At 37.4% G+C, this 18,627-nt stretch overlaps 2 protein-coding genes across 3 annotated transcripts in view; both read left to right on the forward strand.

Annotated features, from left to right (window-relative positions):
* Positions 1 to 11,006, forward strand: part of CTTNBP2 (cortactin binding protein 2) — a 167,020-nt gene extending 156,014 nt beyond the window's left edge. For both annotated transcript variants that reach the window (XM_057549875.1, XM_028162061.2), the window contains 6 exons: positions 702 to 901; positions 1,257 to 1,439; positions 4,522 to 4,585; positions 5,571 to 5,703; positions 6,732 to 6,833; positions 9,950 to 11,006. In XM_057549875.1, the coding sequence (XP_057405858.1) occupies positions 702 to 901; positions 1,257 to 1,439; positions 4,522 to 4,585; positions 5,571 to 5,703; positions 6,732 to 6,833; positions 9,950 to 10,150 (883 nt within the window). In that variant the 3' untranslated portion in view covers positions 10,151 to 11,006. The remainder of the gene's footprint in view (positions 1 to 701; positions 902 to 1,256; positions 1,440 to 4,521; positions 4,586 to 5,570; positions 5,704 to 6,731; positions 6,834 to 9,949) is intronic.
* A 5,953-nt stretch (positions 11,007 to 16,959) lies between these two features.
* LOC130708587 (riboflavin kinase-like) lies at positions 16,960 to 18,179 on the forward strand. Its single transcript, XM_057549877.1, has one exon. It carries the CDS (start codon positions 17,038 to 17,040, stop codon positions 17,503 to 17,505), a length of 468 nt encoding a protein of 155 aa, XP_057405860.1. The 5' UTR covers positions 16,960 to 17,037; the 3' UTR covers positions 17,506 to 18,179.
* The last annotated feature ends 448 nt before the right edge of the window (positions 18,180 to 18,627 follow it).

Here is an 18,627-nt window from a genome sequence, read left to right on the forward strand (position 1 = left end):
TTTAACTGTATTAACTGTTTTTTAATGCTGCAACAAAGTGTAGTATTTTTTGAAGGAATTTTGATTGGCACTGAGTGCTCCACATTTGGGCTGAAGTCCCACAGCAACTACAGCTATTAATGCAAAGAGTCCACCTGAGGCCGTGGCTGGTTGATCCCATCCCCTCTCTACAGGGCTAACCCACCACGTGTAGACGCTGAGCCCCTGCCTTGGGGCAGGCAGATTTAATTTGCCAGGGATCATAAAATGTATCCCAATTGCAGAAATACTAAAATACAGTATATGTGTCTTATTAAGGAAAATGGCAAATAAGTTTAAGCTATTTAGACACAGACTTTCAGGAAATCTTTTTCCAGACTTCTTTAGTCTATAAAGTTTTCCACGTATTTTTTCCCTTTTCATATATTTAATTTTATTTGTGCATTCATTTATTCAACACTCCAGCTCTCCAGGATCTTATAAAGAAAAAAGGTGAGGGACATGTTAGCAGTTTCATTTGAAATGCATTGTATTTTTAAGGCAAATTCAAACTACTTTGGTGTTGGATAATTTCACGTATTCCAAAATGACCTGGGAAAGGTAGCCTGTCCATAGAAACACTTAGGTTTTGTTTCGCGGTCTTCCAACCTGTTCCCCGTAGAGTTGTGTGTAATTCCTGAGAGGCTTGGTCCTAACTGTGAAACCCACCCCTCTCTCGGAAGGTGGATGTCTAAGCTGTGGAATGCTGTCATTGCACCCAGAGTTCAAGAAGCAATATTGTCAAGAGCCTCTGTGAAAAGACAACCCAGCCTTGGGCAAACAACTAAAAACCCCAGCCAGGGGCAGCAGGCTGTGGTTAGAGCTGCTCTCAGCATCTTGCTTAATAAAGCTGTTCTGCATGGCTGTCCCCTCCAGAGAGCAGGTATGTGGGTTCCTGCTGGGAGGAGAGGACATTCACACTCTTACGCAATGCTTGCTTGAATTTGTTTTTAGGGCGCTCTATTTTCTCTCTTTGTAATGAGAGAAGTTATCTCCATGTAATGGATGTTGCACAACACAGCTTTAGAACTCTCTCTCTTTTCATTACTGGCTCATGTTTAAATACAGACTTCAAAGTAAAGTTTGCTGGTTGACAAAACGCCTGCTTGGGTATTACAAGCCTGTGATTTTGAAGAGGCTATTTCTTCAAGTATTGGCAATGTTGGATTTTGCTTGACTCTGTGAAACTGCATTATTGCTTCTGTCCTTTTGACAGAACATGGTTTATGTTATTTCAGAGCTAGACCAGCACACAGCTGATTTCAAAGGAGGAAGTTTCCCTTTATCCATAGTTTCAAGTTACAACAGTTGCAGCAAGAAGAAAGAGAGTGGTGCCTGGAGAAAGGTGAGCACCAGTCCTCGCAAGAAGTCTGGCCGGTTCTCTTCACCCACCTGGAACAAGCCGGACCTGAGTGAGGAAGGTAAGGGGGGCAGGCATGTCACCCACACGTATGTGGGCACCCATGAGGTGGCTTCTGAATGCAAACCTGCTTTATTTTTATCACTCTGCATTCAACAAAGCAAAATTCTGAGTATTTCAGATGCATATTTTCATGGAATAAAACATGTGGTAGTTACACTCCAAAAATATTTGAGAGCCCCCTACCTGAAAAAATAATCTTTCATACTAGAATTCTGAAATTAAATTTAATCTTTACCATGTTAATGGTCATCTTCTTTTTATTAATTTGATTTTCTTGGGATGCACACAATTATATTTATGTAATACAAATTGACACATAAAAGGAAAGAAATAGGCCAACATGCATTCCTAAGCCAACCTTAAATTTTTAGAAGTATGTGTTATAGACGTATTTGATTATAGGCATATTTGATACCAGTTTAAGGTCTTTACAAGTGAGTCAGCTGTACACTTTTTTTTCATACATGGGATGTACTGTGTACCAAGTTTTATTCTAAGCACTGGAAATAGAGCAGTGAAAACAGGAGATAAAAATACCTCCCCTCATAAAGTTTACATTCTAATAAATTATTAGACCTCTTCCTTTTGGCTTTGATAATAGCATAATCAGTTGTACAAATTTTAAATGTCCTCCCTAAAGGCAATCATATTTGAAAAGATGTTCCAACCTCATATGCATTGTGGATTTCTGTTACGTGTAATTTAGGTCTTCAAGAGCCCCCTTGCACCCCAAAATGTTCTGTTTTATGTAATTTTATGGCAAGTTGACAGCAATGGGGTTGCTAAATAAAAGATTATGATGCCTAAAATCTTATCTTTCTTAAAACAGAAAGAGTTGCTTCTGTTACTATATTTTTATATTGAAGCTTGTATTGATTTTTTTTTAAAATTTAATATGGTTTTAACCATATCAGTACATGCCAGAGTTTTGTAATTACCCCAAGTGTGTGATAATAAATTGTGAGCACTTTTTTAAATGACTGCATGGACAGTCACTGAAAAAAAATATAAACTCTCATTGTAAAGATACGTTTTATGTATTTATAATAGGATACATTCTGATCCCAAAGGCTTGCCCTTACTTCCTAGAGTGTTCGATTCAGGGAATAAAATCATGAGACTCTAGCCCCCCCAGTAGAGCAAAGAGTCTCCCTCAGATGACTTTCTGTAACAAGGATTATACCTTTTACCTGTTTATCCCTTGAGAGTATCCAAAAGAGCTCTACGATGAGGATTATCATCTCCATTTACAGAGAGCAAAACTGAGGCTCAGAAACCCTTGGTTACCTGCTCCAAATCACTTCTACAAACAGGGGGTTCTGCAATCCATGTTTTCGTTCCTTGCGAGTCCAATGCTGTTTCCTTCAGTCTGTGCCACTCATAATAATCCATGGCACTCAAAGAAGGGCACCCATGCAGGCTCTTCACTGTATCATTTCCAAGTTCATTAGAATTCCTATAGGGTTCAGGACCAGCTGCTTTCCTGAACAATAAGGCATTGTCAATATATATCAATACTTTAGAGTTGACAATCAAAATCCATAAAGTGAATATGAACTTAAAACAATATTATGGAAATAAGTCTAACTTGGCAGACTGTATCAGGCAAAATTGAGTTATAAATTATTTTAAATTCATTTAAATAATTATTAGTTGTACAACTATTGGATATATCAAATATTCTTTGAAACATGAAAACTTAGATGAATAAAATTGTGTGCAACCATAGTTTACACTGACTTCAATGCAGAGATTTATAAAATGCATTGGCCAGTGTTTAGGTGCATGAACCACTGATTGGTTAAGGACCAAAGGTGGACATGCCTCTAGTTTTTAATTTTTTTTATAATAGTAACTTTTTCTGATAATTACATTTGATATAAAAATTATTACAACAATGTTTGGGTTGATTTTTGATTTTTTGACATCATTGGTTTAAAAAAAAAATAGAACCCTTTTGCATTCCATTCAGACCACTATGGAAACTCATAAAATTTAATAAAGACACAGCCTTTTTCTTTCCTGACCTAAACCAAGGCTGAGGGGTTGGTCACAGGCTTCCGGAGAGCAGGGCCCAAGGCTGTGCACTTACATGGTAATTAGGGGAAACCTACTAGTCATTGCTTTCTGACAATAATGACGAAAGTATGGATGAGGAAACATACAGAGGTTCTTTGATGATCTGCTTTTAATCAGGATATATCAAATTCGACTTACTTTTCAAAATCATTCTTTAGAGATTAATCTGTGCTGGCACCATTCGTACAATTTTAGAATTCCCTCAGAAGCAACTGTGTTAATGAACTTATAAAATTTAGAGTGTATATTATAGAAACAGACATTTTGAGTCTAAAATGGTTTAGTGTTTCTCAAAGCCTGACCAGTACACACAAAAAACCTATGCATTTGCATGTATCTATAACTGATACAAATTTATATATTTACTTCAACCTGTACAATCTGATATTTCCTATTCTGTTTTTTTTAAATGGGTTGAAATATGCAGTTTGAAGAACATTGGTATGATATGCAGTATTTGTTTTAATGCTGTGACTTTTTGTATACTGTTCCTATTTTGTTTTCTGTAAAACGCAAAGCAATTAGAAGTTAAATTTCTACAGGACTAAGGCCACCCTCACTGTAATATATCATGGGGCCCAGACATCAAAAACTGCTCCAGATCTACATAGTCAGTAACGTTGGAAGGCAAACAAAGGGAGAGAAAGGGAAATTACCATCATCAAAAGGCATGTATTAACCCCTTTTTAGGTACTTTGAGAACAAAGACCTAAGGATGTGGGAACTTGACTGGTTAGCATAGGGTCCATTGATGAAAGCAGAGCTGAAGATTCCTGAATTGAGCCTCAGGTGGTGTGAGTTGTACTGTCTTTAGTCATAAATATATCAATACATGAGGTTGTTGGTCATTCCCTGACCTTCCACAGGGCCTCAAGAGATGGATTTAATCCAAAAACAATATGAAAATACAGCAGAGTCCATAGCCTGTTTCTTTTAAATACAGAGTTCAAGATGCACAGGGACATTCTGTTGAAATGATTACATTTTTTTTCTTTAAACAGGTATCAAAAATAAGACTATATTACAGCTGAATTGTAACAGGAATGCTTCTCTGTCAAAACAAAAGTAAGTTTCCCTTTTAGATTTAACATAACAATACACATTCTCATTATTAGTCTGTGCAACTATTACACTGTTAATTTTTTAAAAAGCAAGAGGTAATTCAAATGCTAGTATTAAACTGAAATCTAATGAATGAATTTCTTTAAAAAAAAGTTTCTTAACAGAAAGCGTATTTTGCTTTTAGTTTGTTAAAAGGTTAGAAATATCATTGGCTTCATTTTGTATCAAATTTGATAGTTATTATTAATGCATTTGACAAAGATATGGTAAAATCCTGCATTTGTCAACTTTTAAACAGACTTTTAGATGACTTTTTTTTTAATGATAGATTTACGGAAACTTAGCATGACTTATTTTTTTCTTATTTTGCTCCTAGGGAATTGTTGATTATACCTCCAAACTTGTAAGCTGAAATAAGGAATTATTTATCATAGAATAAAAATGCTTGGTAGTTTGTAAATAGGTCCCCAGTGTAGCCCAATAAATTGTGTGCTCAATCACTTGGCAGGTAACATTTAGGACCCTGTGCCCTGGTTCACAGAATTACAGAAGGGGGTGAGGGGGTCATTGAATCTGCATCACATGCTTGTTTCTGCCAGGTCCACTGTTAGATCTGTTGTATTCAACAGCCTATATAATGTTTGTAATAACTCTGTTGTAGGTATAAGGAATTTGTTAGAGAGACGGGAACATAGGAACTGAGTGAGGTGTTGAGGACGAAAAGAAAACCTGACCTCTGGTCATATTGCTAATATGTGGTAAATTCGTATTTACTCCATCATCACACTGCCCCCTGCACACAGTGTCTTAGCTTTATCTTTGGAGACAGAGAAGAAGAGGGAAATGTTTTAAGTGAAAGTAGATTTCTTTGTAATAAAATTTTACCCTATTGAGAATTTTAAGTGGGAGTTTTCAAAATCCAGTGGGAGTGGGTTGTTGCATAAGTGACATTGATGGATGCCTTTAAAGGATGCTAAAAACTTTTTAGGTCTCTAGAGAATGATCTATCATTGACATTGAATTTGGATCAAAGACTCTCTCTGGGTTCGGATGATGAAGCGGACCTTGTCAAGGAACTTCAGAGCATGTGCTCCAGCAAATCTGAATCTGATATAAGCAAGGTAAGCAGGACGCTTGGGGGAGGACATTGAATGGTTCCACCCAGCAGCCGAGAGACTTCTTAGAGCCACATGGTAACTCTCACTCCCTGACAGAAATTCCTTATCAAATAGCATGTTAATGCTCCAAATCAGAACATCCCTTACCTTGCTTAGAAAAGCCCTTTCTTCCAAAATACCCCTTCTACAATAAGGGGGCTCTATTTAACACAGCTTCTCTGAAAAAACCTGAAGTGAAAATTGCATATGTTAATTGCGTTACCACAAATTACACCAATACATCCTTTTCCTTTTCGTATTCCTAACTTTGGCCCATAAGTCACCGATCAGTAAGAGAGCATTACAGCAGCCTTGTGTTCTGGATAGAACGGCAACTTTCCTTACAAATAAAAAAAATAAGTGGCCTGTGTAAGTTGTTTAGTCAGAGTCTTCAAGCTGTGAAATTTGAGATCCAAATACGGAAATCAGTGACCCAAAACCTCGAAGCATTAACAGCATCAAGTTCAACCTGTTTTGGCACCCTGACATCTGCAGCAAATTTGACCAAACTTCCTTGATAAATGCCTTTTACTTGAAAGGGAGCATAAGAAGGTAGTTATAACTTGTGCAGCTTCCACCCAAAGACTCACCTATTGTATTTAGACAGTCATAATCTCTGGACAACGTAGAACTGACTAGCTTATTTAATGTCGCTGGAAATGAGTCGAAATACTTAACCTCTGGAAAAATAAGGTAACAATGAAAAATCTTGCAAATTTTATATCCTTTCATTTTGTGCCAAGTGATTTTTTTTTTAATAGGGCTCATTTGGTTGTCTTCTGACTTTAAAAGACTTTTTCCTTAGAGGCTATTTCTCACGCATTTGCCGTTAGTTTCACATGAAGACTTCAAGTCTTTATAAAGACTTCAAGTCTTTATATGAACATTATAGGACTTGAAGGTCTGTTCTGTAGAGCTTCTGACAGTAAGAGAAGGATCACACTTCTGTTGTGGGTTTTCCACAGTGACTTGATAAACTGTGTATTTTCCAGATTGCTGATTCTGGGGATGATTTAGGGAGGTTTGATCGTTCAGGAAACAACCCTGCATTTTCAGCAACTGTTAATAATCCAAGAATGCCAGTGTCACAAAAGGTAAGTGTCCCCTTTCCCTCCTAAATGGGACAAAGAAGGATTGTTGTGGAATTTGACTTCACAAATCTTTCAATGTGCATCACAAAGTTACTTTTAAACCATAGTTGGGAAATAAATAGGATAAAGGCAAAAGTGTTCACTAGGTGATCAAGGTTAGAAAAATTATTGTTTGGATAATAGCTTGAAAGAATCACATAGAAAAGCATTCTTTTTCCTTCTATTTGATGCCTAAAAATTTGATTCCAAAATTTTGGGTGTCTTGTCCATTTGTTTATGCCGAAACTAGAACTAATGTAACTTTCTGTCTTCTTTGCTGTATTTTAAAATGGGATATTGAATTTCTAAAATGGGATATTGAATTTCATTTGAGCACTATTTTGGAAAATTGGAGTTAATTTTAGCAAAGTGCTGAGTGATAACAAAGATCTACACACACAAAAAATCTCATTCTGGTTTACTTTAACTTGCCCTATCATGCATGTTTCCGTGAGAGGCTTTCCTTTAAAAACAAATCAGAATGTCAAATAGAAGAGCCAGGATTCCAATAGAGTTCCTTAACCTCTTGAAATAACTTATACAATTGGTTAATAAATGCCAAGAGTTGAGATGGCCCAGCAGGGTACTCCTGGGTGAACAGAAACAATAACACTACTTCTTATCCGGTAGTGATTTTAGGAGGATGCATATTTTGTAAGAGGCATTTAGCAACGTGTGGTTTGCTCACCAAGCCATGTCGATTGTGGTTCACATCCTGTTCTCATCCCCTCACATGGCAGCTGACACAAACCTGTTGGGGGGCAGTGCAGAAAGCGGAATTATAAAGTCAGCGTGGTGAGACTATTACATTATTAACCCTCCTCTGATCACCGGACAGCCCTGGGCTCCCCTGCCCTGCTCTCTCACGGCTTCGTTAGGTTTCAGTCCTGATTAGTTACGCGCGAAGCTGTGTGTGTTGGGGGGCATATTAACAAGGCTGAGTTCTCGTATAAAAAATATATAACATGATGATCTGTGAAGAAGAGCATGACCTGTCTGGCTTACTCGGTATAGTATTTGCTTTTTTTCCCCAATTGGGAACAGTTTAGAAGCATAGTTTGGAGAGCAGGTAAGGGAGGATGACTAAGGAGGTGACCTGGGGTCCCTGCGGAGAATTCTGGCTGGAAAATATTTGTTCAGGAGCGGTGGTTCAGAACACCTTTCTTGGGCCTCCAGGACCCCTCGCGCAGCAGTCAGTGGGAAGGGGTGCGATGAGCCACTCTTTGTCCACTATAAACAGGTTGACCGGTAGTGACGACTGGCAGCTATTGTATAATGGCTAATGAGGACAGTTTTGTACCTCTTTTTCTCTGTCACAGGACCACAGTGGGTTGCTACAATAAGGTACTGTCCAGAAAAATAGTACTGAAAGTAGGCTAAGCTTTGTTTTAAAAGGGACCTTTTTAAAAAATGGATCATTTTATATACTTTCTGGGCTCTTCAGAAAGAACCATAGAGTTGTTTAAATGTGTGGTTTGATGCAGGTATTAGGACAGCTGCCCCCTATTGCTTTGCCCACTGAATGCATTGTGAGGACTGTTCCCCGTGGCTAGATGTTCTTCTCAGAACCTGCCAGCAGAGGGTGAAGTGTACTCATTTGGCATTTGCCAGCCTCCTGAGAGCGTCACGGGCTCATACCTCTTCTACCGTGATAAACGCAGCGAGCATTTCTTGGTTAGATGCCCAGTCTCTTCTGTTATCAGGAAGTAATTCCCTTTAGAAGTAAGAGCTGTCTGTGAAATCACTTTCTCCTGTGCGGCCAGAGAGGGGCCTATTAATCAGGTAGCATGTCAGCCAGCCTTCTTAAAACAAACAAAAAACCCCATATTTACATAAATACAGATTTAAATCATCAGGAGAGTAGATACTAATAAATGTTTTCTTCTCATTAAGATGCAGATTAAACCCCCTAAAGCAGAAGTTCTCATTTTGGTGGCATAATGAAATCCACTTGAGGATTTTTTTTTTTCCAATCCCCGGTACCTGGACCACATGCCCTAGAGGTTCTGATGTAATTGGTCCAAGGTACAACCTGGATGTTGGGGTTTTTAAAAGCTCCTTGGTGATTCTCATGTGCAGCCAGGGCTTAGACCCACTCTCCAACACATACCTCTGATCTCTCATCCTCCTTATTTTCCACCCCATTTCTTTCCAAATATGTCCTTAAACTTCACATAACTTATTTTTACATGTAATTTACTATTTCAACACCATACCCTACACCTCCCCATGTCCATCTTCACCCTTCCTTCTTCCCATGGAACCCTTTCCTCTTCACCTGTCACACTTCATACTCACTTGAGTTCAGTTCTGCCACTTGGCAAATTTGAAGTGAGGCTACCGAAGTGAACTCAAGATCAGGGAAAAGGTCTTATCCCAGCATCATCACTCTCACCTACCCAACTCTGGTTCCTCAGGGGCAAAATGAGAGACCTAGACCAGGTGATCAGAAGAGTTCTGAAACACTAGAAAAACAAGAGCATGCAGTTTCCAAGAATGGAAGACCTTGAGCTCCTTAGTCATAGAGAATTGCTATGCAGGAACTTTAATTCACTACAACAGAAGCTCCATCAGAGCAAGGATGGTGCTCTTTTACGTTCTCTACTGTAAGCCAAGCACCTAGAACAGTGCTTGTCTTGTAAACATTCAAAATATGTGTTGAGTAATAGTCCAATTAGATCTAAAGGCAGAAAAATTAAGTGACATGCTCAAGGTGAAAGAGTTGAATTGTAGAACTGCTTAAAAATGGTTGGAGTAGTCCAGTTTGATTTCCTCAGGCCTAGGACTTCATACAACTCCAGCTGGTGAGGAGACCCCAGATTCTGGCACTTGATTCACTGACTCCTGTGTCTAGCACTTTTGTGATACTGCAAAGGACCTAATGAAAATCAGCCAGTGGGTTTATAGGACATTAAGCATTGGCTTCTCCCCTCCATTGTCTTTTGTTCGTTTTTCCATGAGAACTTAAGAGAGAAACTCCTACATGCTTGTTCAGGGACGGAGAGGAGGAAGTTAGGACTGATCACAGAAGTTGGGAACAATGTCAAATTGACAACCTATTTTGTTTGCCTTTCTTACAGGAGGTCAGTCCTCTCAGCAGCCATCAAGCGACCGAATGCAGCAACAGTAAATCAAAGACTGAGTTGGGTGTTTCAAGAGTTAAATCTTTTCTTCCTGTTCCTAGAAGTAAAGTCACCCAGTGTTCCCAGAACACCAAAAGAAGCAGCAGCAGCAGTAATACAAGGCAAATAGAAATAAACAATTCAAAAGAAGAGATTTGAAATTTACACAACAATGAACAAGTAGAAAAACCTAACAAATAGGCCTGCCTGCAATATTCTCATTCTTCTTCTGTATATTTCACACAGAAACCAAGGACAACAAGATGTAAATACCTTTAAATGAATCAAATGTTTTCACTGCAATATAAAGTGCGGGACCACTATTCAATTTTTTGTAAAATGTATTTATAATCAACATTTTGGGTTTTTTTTCAATTCTGTAGGATTGAACTGCAATACCAAGAAGTTATACCCACTTTTCAAGTAGTTTTATAATAGAAAAGTCGTAATAGTTTTACTCAAGATGTTCAGGGGTATTAAAACAACTGTCTGTGTACTGTATATCTATATATATGTACATATGTATTTAAGAAACCCTGAATCATTGCATACTACATGTGTGCAACATTGGCTTAGATAACAGGTACCATTTTAAAGAGATCATAATTTTATGTTCACTTGATGAGAAATGACTAGAATGGGGCAATAACAAATCATTTCTCAACAGTTACTTTTCTTAAAAGCCATATTAAGTATTTTGCCTGTTAAAATTCTAGTTTCCAGTTTTAAATCTTTTAATGGTTGCATCATGTATATTTATGCTTATGAGTTTGCATTATGACTCCTGTAAAATATGAAATTATATAATGCAATAAAAAGTGTTATCTTTCTTAACAAAAGTTTTATACCTAAGTGGATATAAAAAAAATGTAAATGCTTCAATAAATAAATGAGATTTAACTCTTCTTCAATTCTAGTGGCACAATGGATAATATTTTCTAGACGGTTTGTTTCACTAATGAAATGACTTATAACTCAAAAAGTTAATATGCCTTGACACCAAATAAAATATTGAATTAGTGAAATAATTTTGTCATAGTTTCTATCTATTGCTCTTAGTAGTTTATCCATGCAAAAGATATTTGTGTTCAATTTAAGGACATTTATAAAACTGGTCCTCCATGTTGGTATTTCAGTAGCTATTCAGAGAAAGACTCACGCTTGTTAGAAAGTATTAGTTGGTTTAAACTAAAACAAACATTTCAGTGGAGCTCTAGGAATCAGGTGCTCATTGAAAAAAATGTTTTCATACATACAAAAAAAAGTATAATTATATACCAAGAGTCACTTGCTTATCTGAGAGTACTGAAAGTCCTTTCTTGGCCAGAATGGTTATTTACATTGAAGTATACACATGTGCATTGAAACTATATTACACTTTGCAAGTATCTTTAAAAAAATGTATAGTGAAGATTAGGCCACATGGGGTGAAGTAGAGGAAGGATCAGGGAAGAGATCAATTCCAGTACCTGTCAGCCTTCATCTCTGCAATCCTTGGGTGTACAGCGTGGACCTCATGGACAGGGAGATGGAACCTAGAGCAAGGGACAGAGGGTAGATAGGAGAGAGAGGCTGGAGGAAATAGGCTTGAACACAATAATGCCTTTTAGCTGGACTCAAATTCTTGGTACCCTGGTGGTTTTTGATACTCCCAAGTGTTTTCACAGAAAGACATTAATCTTGGGAACAAAACTCAATGCTCTTGATATCATAGACCAACATACCTAGATTGAGGTGGCTCTAATGTGTTTCCTCCTGCTTACATACACCTTCTTAGATTGTGTCGTATTTGATTTTTTAGTGATAAGGCATTGTGCTTTGTATTAGCAGCTTTTCTGAAGATAAGGATCTCATTAGTGTATTCAAGGACCAGAGAAGAAAAAAACAAAATTTGGAATATAGTATTAAGATGACCTCTAGTAACTGATCCATACAGTTTTGATTCATTAGTAAAATCAACACATATACTTTTTATAATTGGATGGCAGACTGGAAGATGTCTAAAGAAGGCATTTAGATCAGGAGCACAGGAGACCTAGTAATTCGTCATTTTATCAATTTAGTGTGTCACAACTACCAGTTTTTTGAAAATAGAATAGGATAGAATAGAAAGTGTCAGAGTACATCATGGTATTACAGTCAATAAATGAACTATTTGTGAAGATTTTGTTTCTATTATGTAGGTATACGGATGTAGGCACTGGATTGTGATGTAAAGCATAACTCTTTCTGTGGGTCATGGCCAAAAGTCTTTGAAAGTCACTACTGTATAATGGAACCTAGTGGTGAGGGTCGGGGTGCTTTGGGGGTAAAAAGTTCTTTGGCGATAAACAGCCTTGGGACTGAATTAAGCACTAACATTTACTAGCTGTGTGACCTAAGACAAGTTACCTGATCTCTTTGACCCAGGTTTCACAATAGTTAAATAGGACATGACAACCCTACAAGTTATCCATGAGCATTAAAATGAGGTAATATAGTGTTCCTAGTTACTTCCCTCATACATAAAAAGTAGTAAATTATGTCCCAGAACTCTATGGCAATCCAACATCTTTTCAAGTTGTAATCAATTCACAAGCAACTACTAACAGCTGTATTATGAGCATCAGATTTTACTACAGTTGTATGAAACATCTAACAGATAGAAATAGCAAATTGGAAATTAATATAAAACATTAGCAAATTTTATTTTCCTTTTATGTTAGTCTATTTAGGAGAACCTCATCATCAAGCTAACACATTTTGCAGTTGCTCATGTAAAAGAAAAACTAGTAGATGTGTCATAAAATCTGATAATGAAAAAAGCCAATTTTGATAGAATTTCATAATATTTTTTTCTTGCAGTAAATACTTAATGCAAATTAAGTTCAGTTGACCTAGCCAACACCTGATTTAGGTACCTGTTCTTAACAACTATGAGCCATTACTCAAAACTTACTCTATGAAGTTATGTGATACTTTCTGAATTCTATCTGACCCCTTTTGTAACATTTTTCTCAGAGAACATCCCTCAGATGTCAAAGGAGTAAGTTAGTGAATAGATAATCCTGTTAGTTTAGTTTGGTTTTTACTGTGAATAAATAGTTGAGTTGTAGACCAAGATGCCATTGTTAATTTGAAAGAGAGGACTATGGAAATATATGGAGAGAGGATATGAGTTACACACCATATCTATTCTGTCTTTAATAGTGAAGATAACACTTGACTATCAAGAGTCATGAGCTGCAGGTTCTGGCCACAAGGCTAAGACAACATGTAATATCTCTGGGCATCAATGTCTTCATTGGAAGAAAAAATAGAGGATTTTTCTTTTCCCAGAAAGAAAAGTACAATAGGAAAATCAGAAATCCTGATAGTTGTTCCTACACATTCTGATATCTTAATAAGGGAGGACATCAGCTAAACATATCAAAAAAAAAGTTACTTGGATTATATTTTGAGGAAATCAAGAATATGTCAGAAAGAGAAATTAAGAAATCAATCCTATTTACAATTTCGTCAAAAAGAATAAAATACCTAGGAATAAACTTAACCAAGGCGGTAAAAGACCTGTACACTGAAAAGTACGGCATTGGTGAGAGAAATTAAAGAAGGCACAAATAAATGGAGAGAGATTCTGTGCTTACAAATTAGAAAAATTAATACTGTTAAAATGTCCCTAGTACCCAAAGCAACCTACAGATTCAGTGAAATCCCTATCAAAATTCCAATGGCTTTTTTCACAGAAATAGAACGCACAATCCTAAAATGTGTATGGCACCACAAAAGACCCCGAATAGACAAAGCAGCCTTGAGAAAGAACAAAGCTGGAAGTGTCATGCTTCCTGATTTCAAACTATATTAGCTATAACAAATCAAAAGAGCATAGTGCTGGCATAGAAACAGACACAGATCAATGGAATAGAATAGAGCGCCCAGAAATAAACCCATGCATATATGGACAATTTCTGATACAGATGCCAAGAATATACAATGAGGAAAGGACAGTCTCTTTAATAAATGCTGTTGGGAAAACTGGACAGCTACATGCAAAAGACACCAAAAGTAAAGGCAAGAAAAGCAAAAATCAACAAGGGGGACAACATAAAAACCAAAAACCTTCTGCACTGGAAAGGAAACCAACACAAGGAAAACCCAACCTATAAAATAGAAGAAAATATTTTTAAAAACTCATACAACTTAACAGCAAAAAACCAAACAATCCAATTAAAAACAGGCAGAGGATCTAAATAGACATTTTTCCAAAGAAGACATACAGATGGACCAACAGGTCCATGAGAAGGTGCTCAACATCACGAATCATAAGGAATATGCAAATCAAAACCACAGTGAGATATCACCTTATGCCTGTTAGAATAGCTATCATCAAAAAGACAAGAGATAAATGTTGGCAAGGATATGGAGAAAAGAGAACCCTTAGGCACTGTTGGTAGGAATGTAAATTGGTGCAGCCACTATGGAAAACAGTATGGAGGTTCCTCAAAAAATAAAAATACTCTCGCAGACTCCAGGAGAGGTCACAAGCCACCTCTGCTCCCACTGTGTGCTCCAGGGGTGTGCGTGAGCCACCACCACTACCGAGAACCCCAGAACCCGGCATCAGCCTCTGCATCTGCTTACCCCCTATCAACTTGAACAGACCAATCACTAGAAGTGAAATAGAATATGTAATCAAAAAACTCCCTACAAACAAAAGTCCAGGAGCAGATGGCTTCACAGGCAAATTCTACCAAACATTCAAAGAAGAACTTATACCGATGCTTCTCAAATTCTTCCAAGAGATTGAAGAGGAACACTCCCAAAGACATTCTATGAAGCCACCATCACCCTGATACCAAAACTAGATAATGACACTACTAAAAAGGAAAATCACAGGCCAATACCTTTGATGAATATACATGCAAAAATTCTCAACAAAATATTAGCAAACTGAATCCAACAACACATAAAATAGATCATACACCAGGACCAAGTGGAATTCATCCCAAGTTCACAAGGATGGTAATACATACACAAATCCATCAATGTGATACACCATATCAACAAGAGAAAAGACAAAAACCACATGATCTTGACTTCCCAGGTGGCACAGTGGTTAAGACTCTGTGCTCCCAATGCAGGGGGCCCGAGTTTGATCCCTGGTCAGGGAGCTAGATCCCACATGCATGCCACAACTAAGGAGCCAGCTAGCTGCAACTAAGGAGCCCACATGCCGCAACTAAGACCCAGGACAACAACAACAACAACAACAACAAAACACATGATCAGCTCAACAGATGCAGAAAATGCATTTGACAAAATTCAACATCCATTCATGATAAAAAAAGACTTATCAAAATGGGTATAGAGGGAACATATCTCAACATAATAAAAGCTATGAATGACAAACCCACAGCCAATATAATACTCCAAGGTGAAAGCCTTCCTGCTAAAATCTGGAACAAGACAAGGATGCCCACTCTCACCTCTTCTATTCAACATAGTATTGGAAGTCCTAGCCACAACAATCAGACAAGAAAAAGAAAGAAAATGTATCCAAGTCAGAAGGGAAGAAGTAAAATTGTCATTATATGCAGATGATATGATACTATATATAGAAAACCCTAAAGACTCCACAAAAAAAACTACTAGAACGGATCAATGAATTCAGCAAGGTAGCAGGATACAAGATTAACATACAAAAGCATTTCTTTACACTAACAATGAAATATCAGAAAGGGAATGTAAAAGAATAATACCTTTTAAAATTGCACCCCCCCAAAATGAAATACTTAGGAATAAACCTGACCAAGGAGGTGAAAAAAACTTAAACACTAAGAACTATAAAACATTAATAAAGGAAATTGAAGATGATTCAAAGAAATGGAAAGCTATCTCATGCTCTTGGATTGGAAGAATTAATATTGTTGAAATAGCCATACTACTGAAAGCAATCTACAGATTTAATGTGATCCCTGTCAAATTACCCATGACATTTTTCAATAAAATAGAACAAATAATCCTAAAATTTATATGGAACCATAAAAGACTCAGAATTGCCAAAGCAATCCTGAAGAAAAAGAACAAAGCAGGAGGCATAACCCTCTTAGACTTCAGACAATACCACAAAGCTACAGTAATCAAAACAGCACGGTACTGGCAGAAAAACAGATATATGGACCAATAGAACAGAATAGAAAGCCCAGAAATAAACCCACACACCTATGGACAATTAATCTTCAACAATGGGGGCAAGAATATACAATGGGTGAAAGAAAGTCTCTTCAGCAAGTGGTGTTGGGAAAGTTGGACAGCCACATATAAATCAATGATGTTAGAACACACCCTCACATCATACATAAAAATAAATTCAAAATGGCTTAAAGACTTAAACATAAGACATGACGCCATAAAACCCCTAGAAGAGACCATAGGCAAAACATTCTCTGATGTAAATCATACCAGTGTTTTCTTAGGCCAGTCTCCCATGACAATAGAAATAAAAGCAAAAATAAACAAATGAGACCTAATCAAAACTTACAAGCTTTTGCACAGTAAAGGAACCCATAAACAAAATGAAAAGACAACCTACAGAATGGGAGAAAATATGTGCAAATGATGTGACCGACAAGGGATTAATTTCCAAAATATACAAACAGCTCATACAACAACAACAAAGAACAAAGAACCCAATTGAAAAATGGGCAGAAGACCTAAATAGACATTTCTCCAAAGAAGACACACAAAGGGCCAATAGGCCTATGAAAAGATGCTCAAAATTGCTAATTATTAGAGAAATGCAGATCAAAACTACAATGAGGGCGTTCCGGAGCCCAGGCGTCTGAGTCGCCCGGTGCCTTCTGTTCGGTCAGTGGCGTGAGCGTCGCCATGGCATGTCATCCGCGCTGCTCAGCCAGTTGTACGCCCGTGCACTCGCCCGGCCGGCCGGCCTGCGGAGCTCTCGCCCGTGTCCCCCGGCTGGTCCGGGGTGTCCGGGCACCGCCTCGACGGCGGCTCCGCCGGACGCGCGGACTGGACCGCAGCCCGCACCCCGAGCGGACGGCGTCATGAGGCACCTGCCGTACTTCTGCCACGGCCAGGTGGTGCGGGGCTTCGGTCGCGGCTCCAAGCAGCTGGGCATCCCTACAGCTAACTTTCCTGAACAAGTAGTAGATTATCTTCCAACTGATGTATCCACTGGCATATATTATGGTTGGCCCAGTGTTGGAAGTGGAGACGTCCATAACATGGTGGTGAGCATAGGATGGAACCCATACTACAAGAATACAAAAAAGTCCATGGAAACTCATATCATGCATACTTTCAAAGAGGACTTCTATGGGGAAATTCTCAACGTGGCCATTGTCGGCTACCTCAGACCAGAAAAGAACTTTGATTCTTTAGAGTCACTTATTTCAGCAATTCAAGGTGACATTGAGGAAGCTAAGAAACGACTAGATTTACCAGAACATTTGAAACTCAAAGAAGACAATTTCTTCCAGGTTCCTAAAAGCAAAGTAATGAATGGCCACTGAAGGAAAAGCATCTTATTTATTCATTCACTGTTTTCTAATATTTTACTGCTCATAACTCTACAGTCTCATCTTGGTTATATTTTAAAAATCAAACATTTTCCTACAGCTGTGAATTAAACAGTACAATGTAGTTATCATATTATGTTCCAACTGTTCAATTAAACCCATCATGTTACAGTACTAAAAAGGTTCATTTTAAAAATCAAGATTCTTTTTTATGTAATATGTTGATTAAAATGTACTACTAGAAAGGTCTTAAGTGTTTTATAATGGAAATGGAATATATATAAATATGGGTAACAGGCTAGTCACTAGTTTGAGATGAGAACTATAATTCTCATGGTAAAATTCTAGCATGCATGTACCTGTATAGCATGCTCTGCTAATCAGAAGGCTCATAAAAGTAACTATATTAAGCAGAGGTTTGACAGTTTATTACAAACCTAAGGGGAAAAAATCCAGACTTCATATTTTTGATATTTTGTGCATTTATATATTATTATAGACATGAAGACTTGTGAAATTTCATTTTAGTTAGTCATTTCCTTTAAGGGCTCAAATCATTGTACTGTGTTCCATTTTTGTTACAGCTGCCTCAGTTCTAATTGGTCTAGACTCTCTCCATATTATTTTTTTGTTTTTCTTTTAAAACAGTAAAATAAGTGTTTTTCGAATCTCTAGTTCTCATTTTTGTGTTGTATAACACTTCTCTCTTTTTAAGAGTAGATATTCTTCAACATTTTTCTTAACCTTTGTTTCCTGTAAACAGTTGTCAGTGTCAGTTCTTCCATTTAGAATATCCAACTTTACATTTACAAAATGTAGAGTTTCATCTGCGTCTATATCTGCCATCCCATCACTTCACTATATGAACAGTGATTAAGTGCATGTCTCTTGCATTTTAGAAAAAATACCCAAATGTTCATCTGTAGGTTTCCTCAAAGTTTAAGTGAACACCTAGCATTTCATTTACATATACCAGTTTCTTAAACAACACAAAATACTTGTTCCCCCCACCCACCCAGGGAAACTATTTAAGAGCCAACTAAACTATGAAATACAAAGTTATTTGTTTTTAATGTGACTATATGTTCCTGAGCAAATGCAGACTGTTGTAGTTGT

This window comes from Balaenoptera acutorostrata, chromosome 7 (assembly GCF_949987535.1).
Source record: "Balaenoptera acutorostrata chromosome 7, mBalAcu1.1, whole genome shotgun sequence".
Classification (NCBI taxonomy): domain Eukaryota; kingdom Metazoa; phylum Chordata; class Mammalia; order Artiodactyla; family Balaenopteridae; genus Balaenoptera; species Balaenoptera acutorostrata.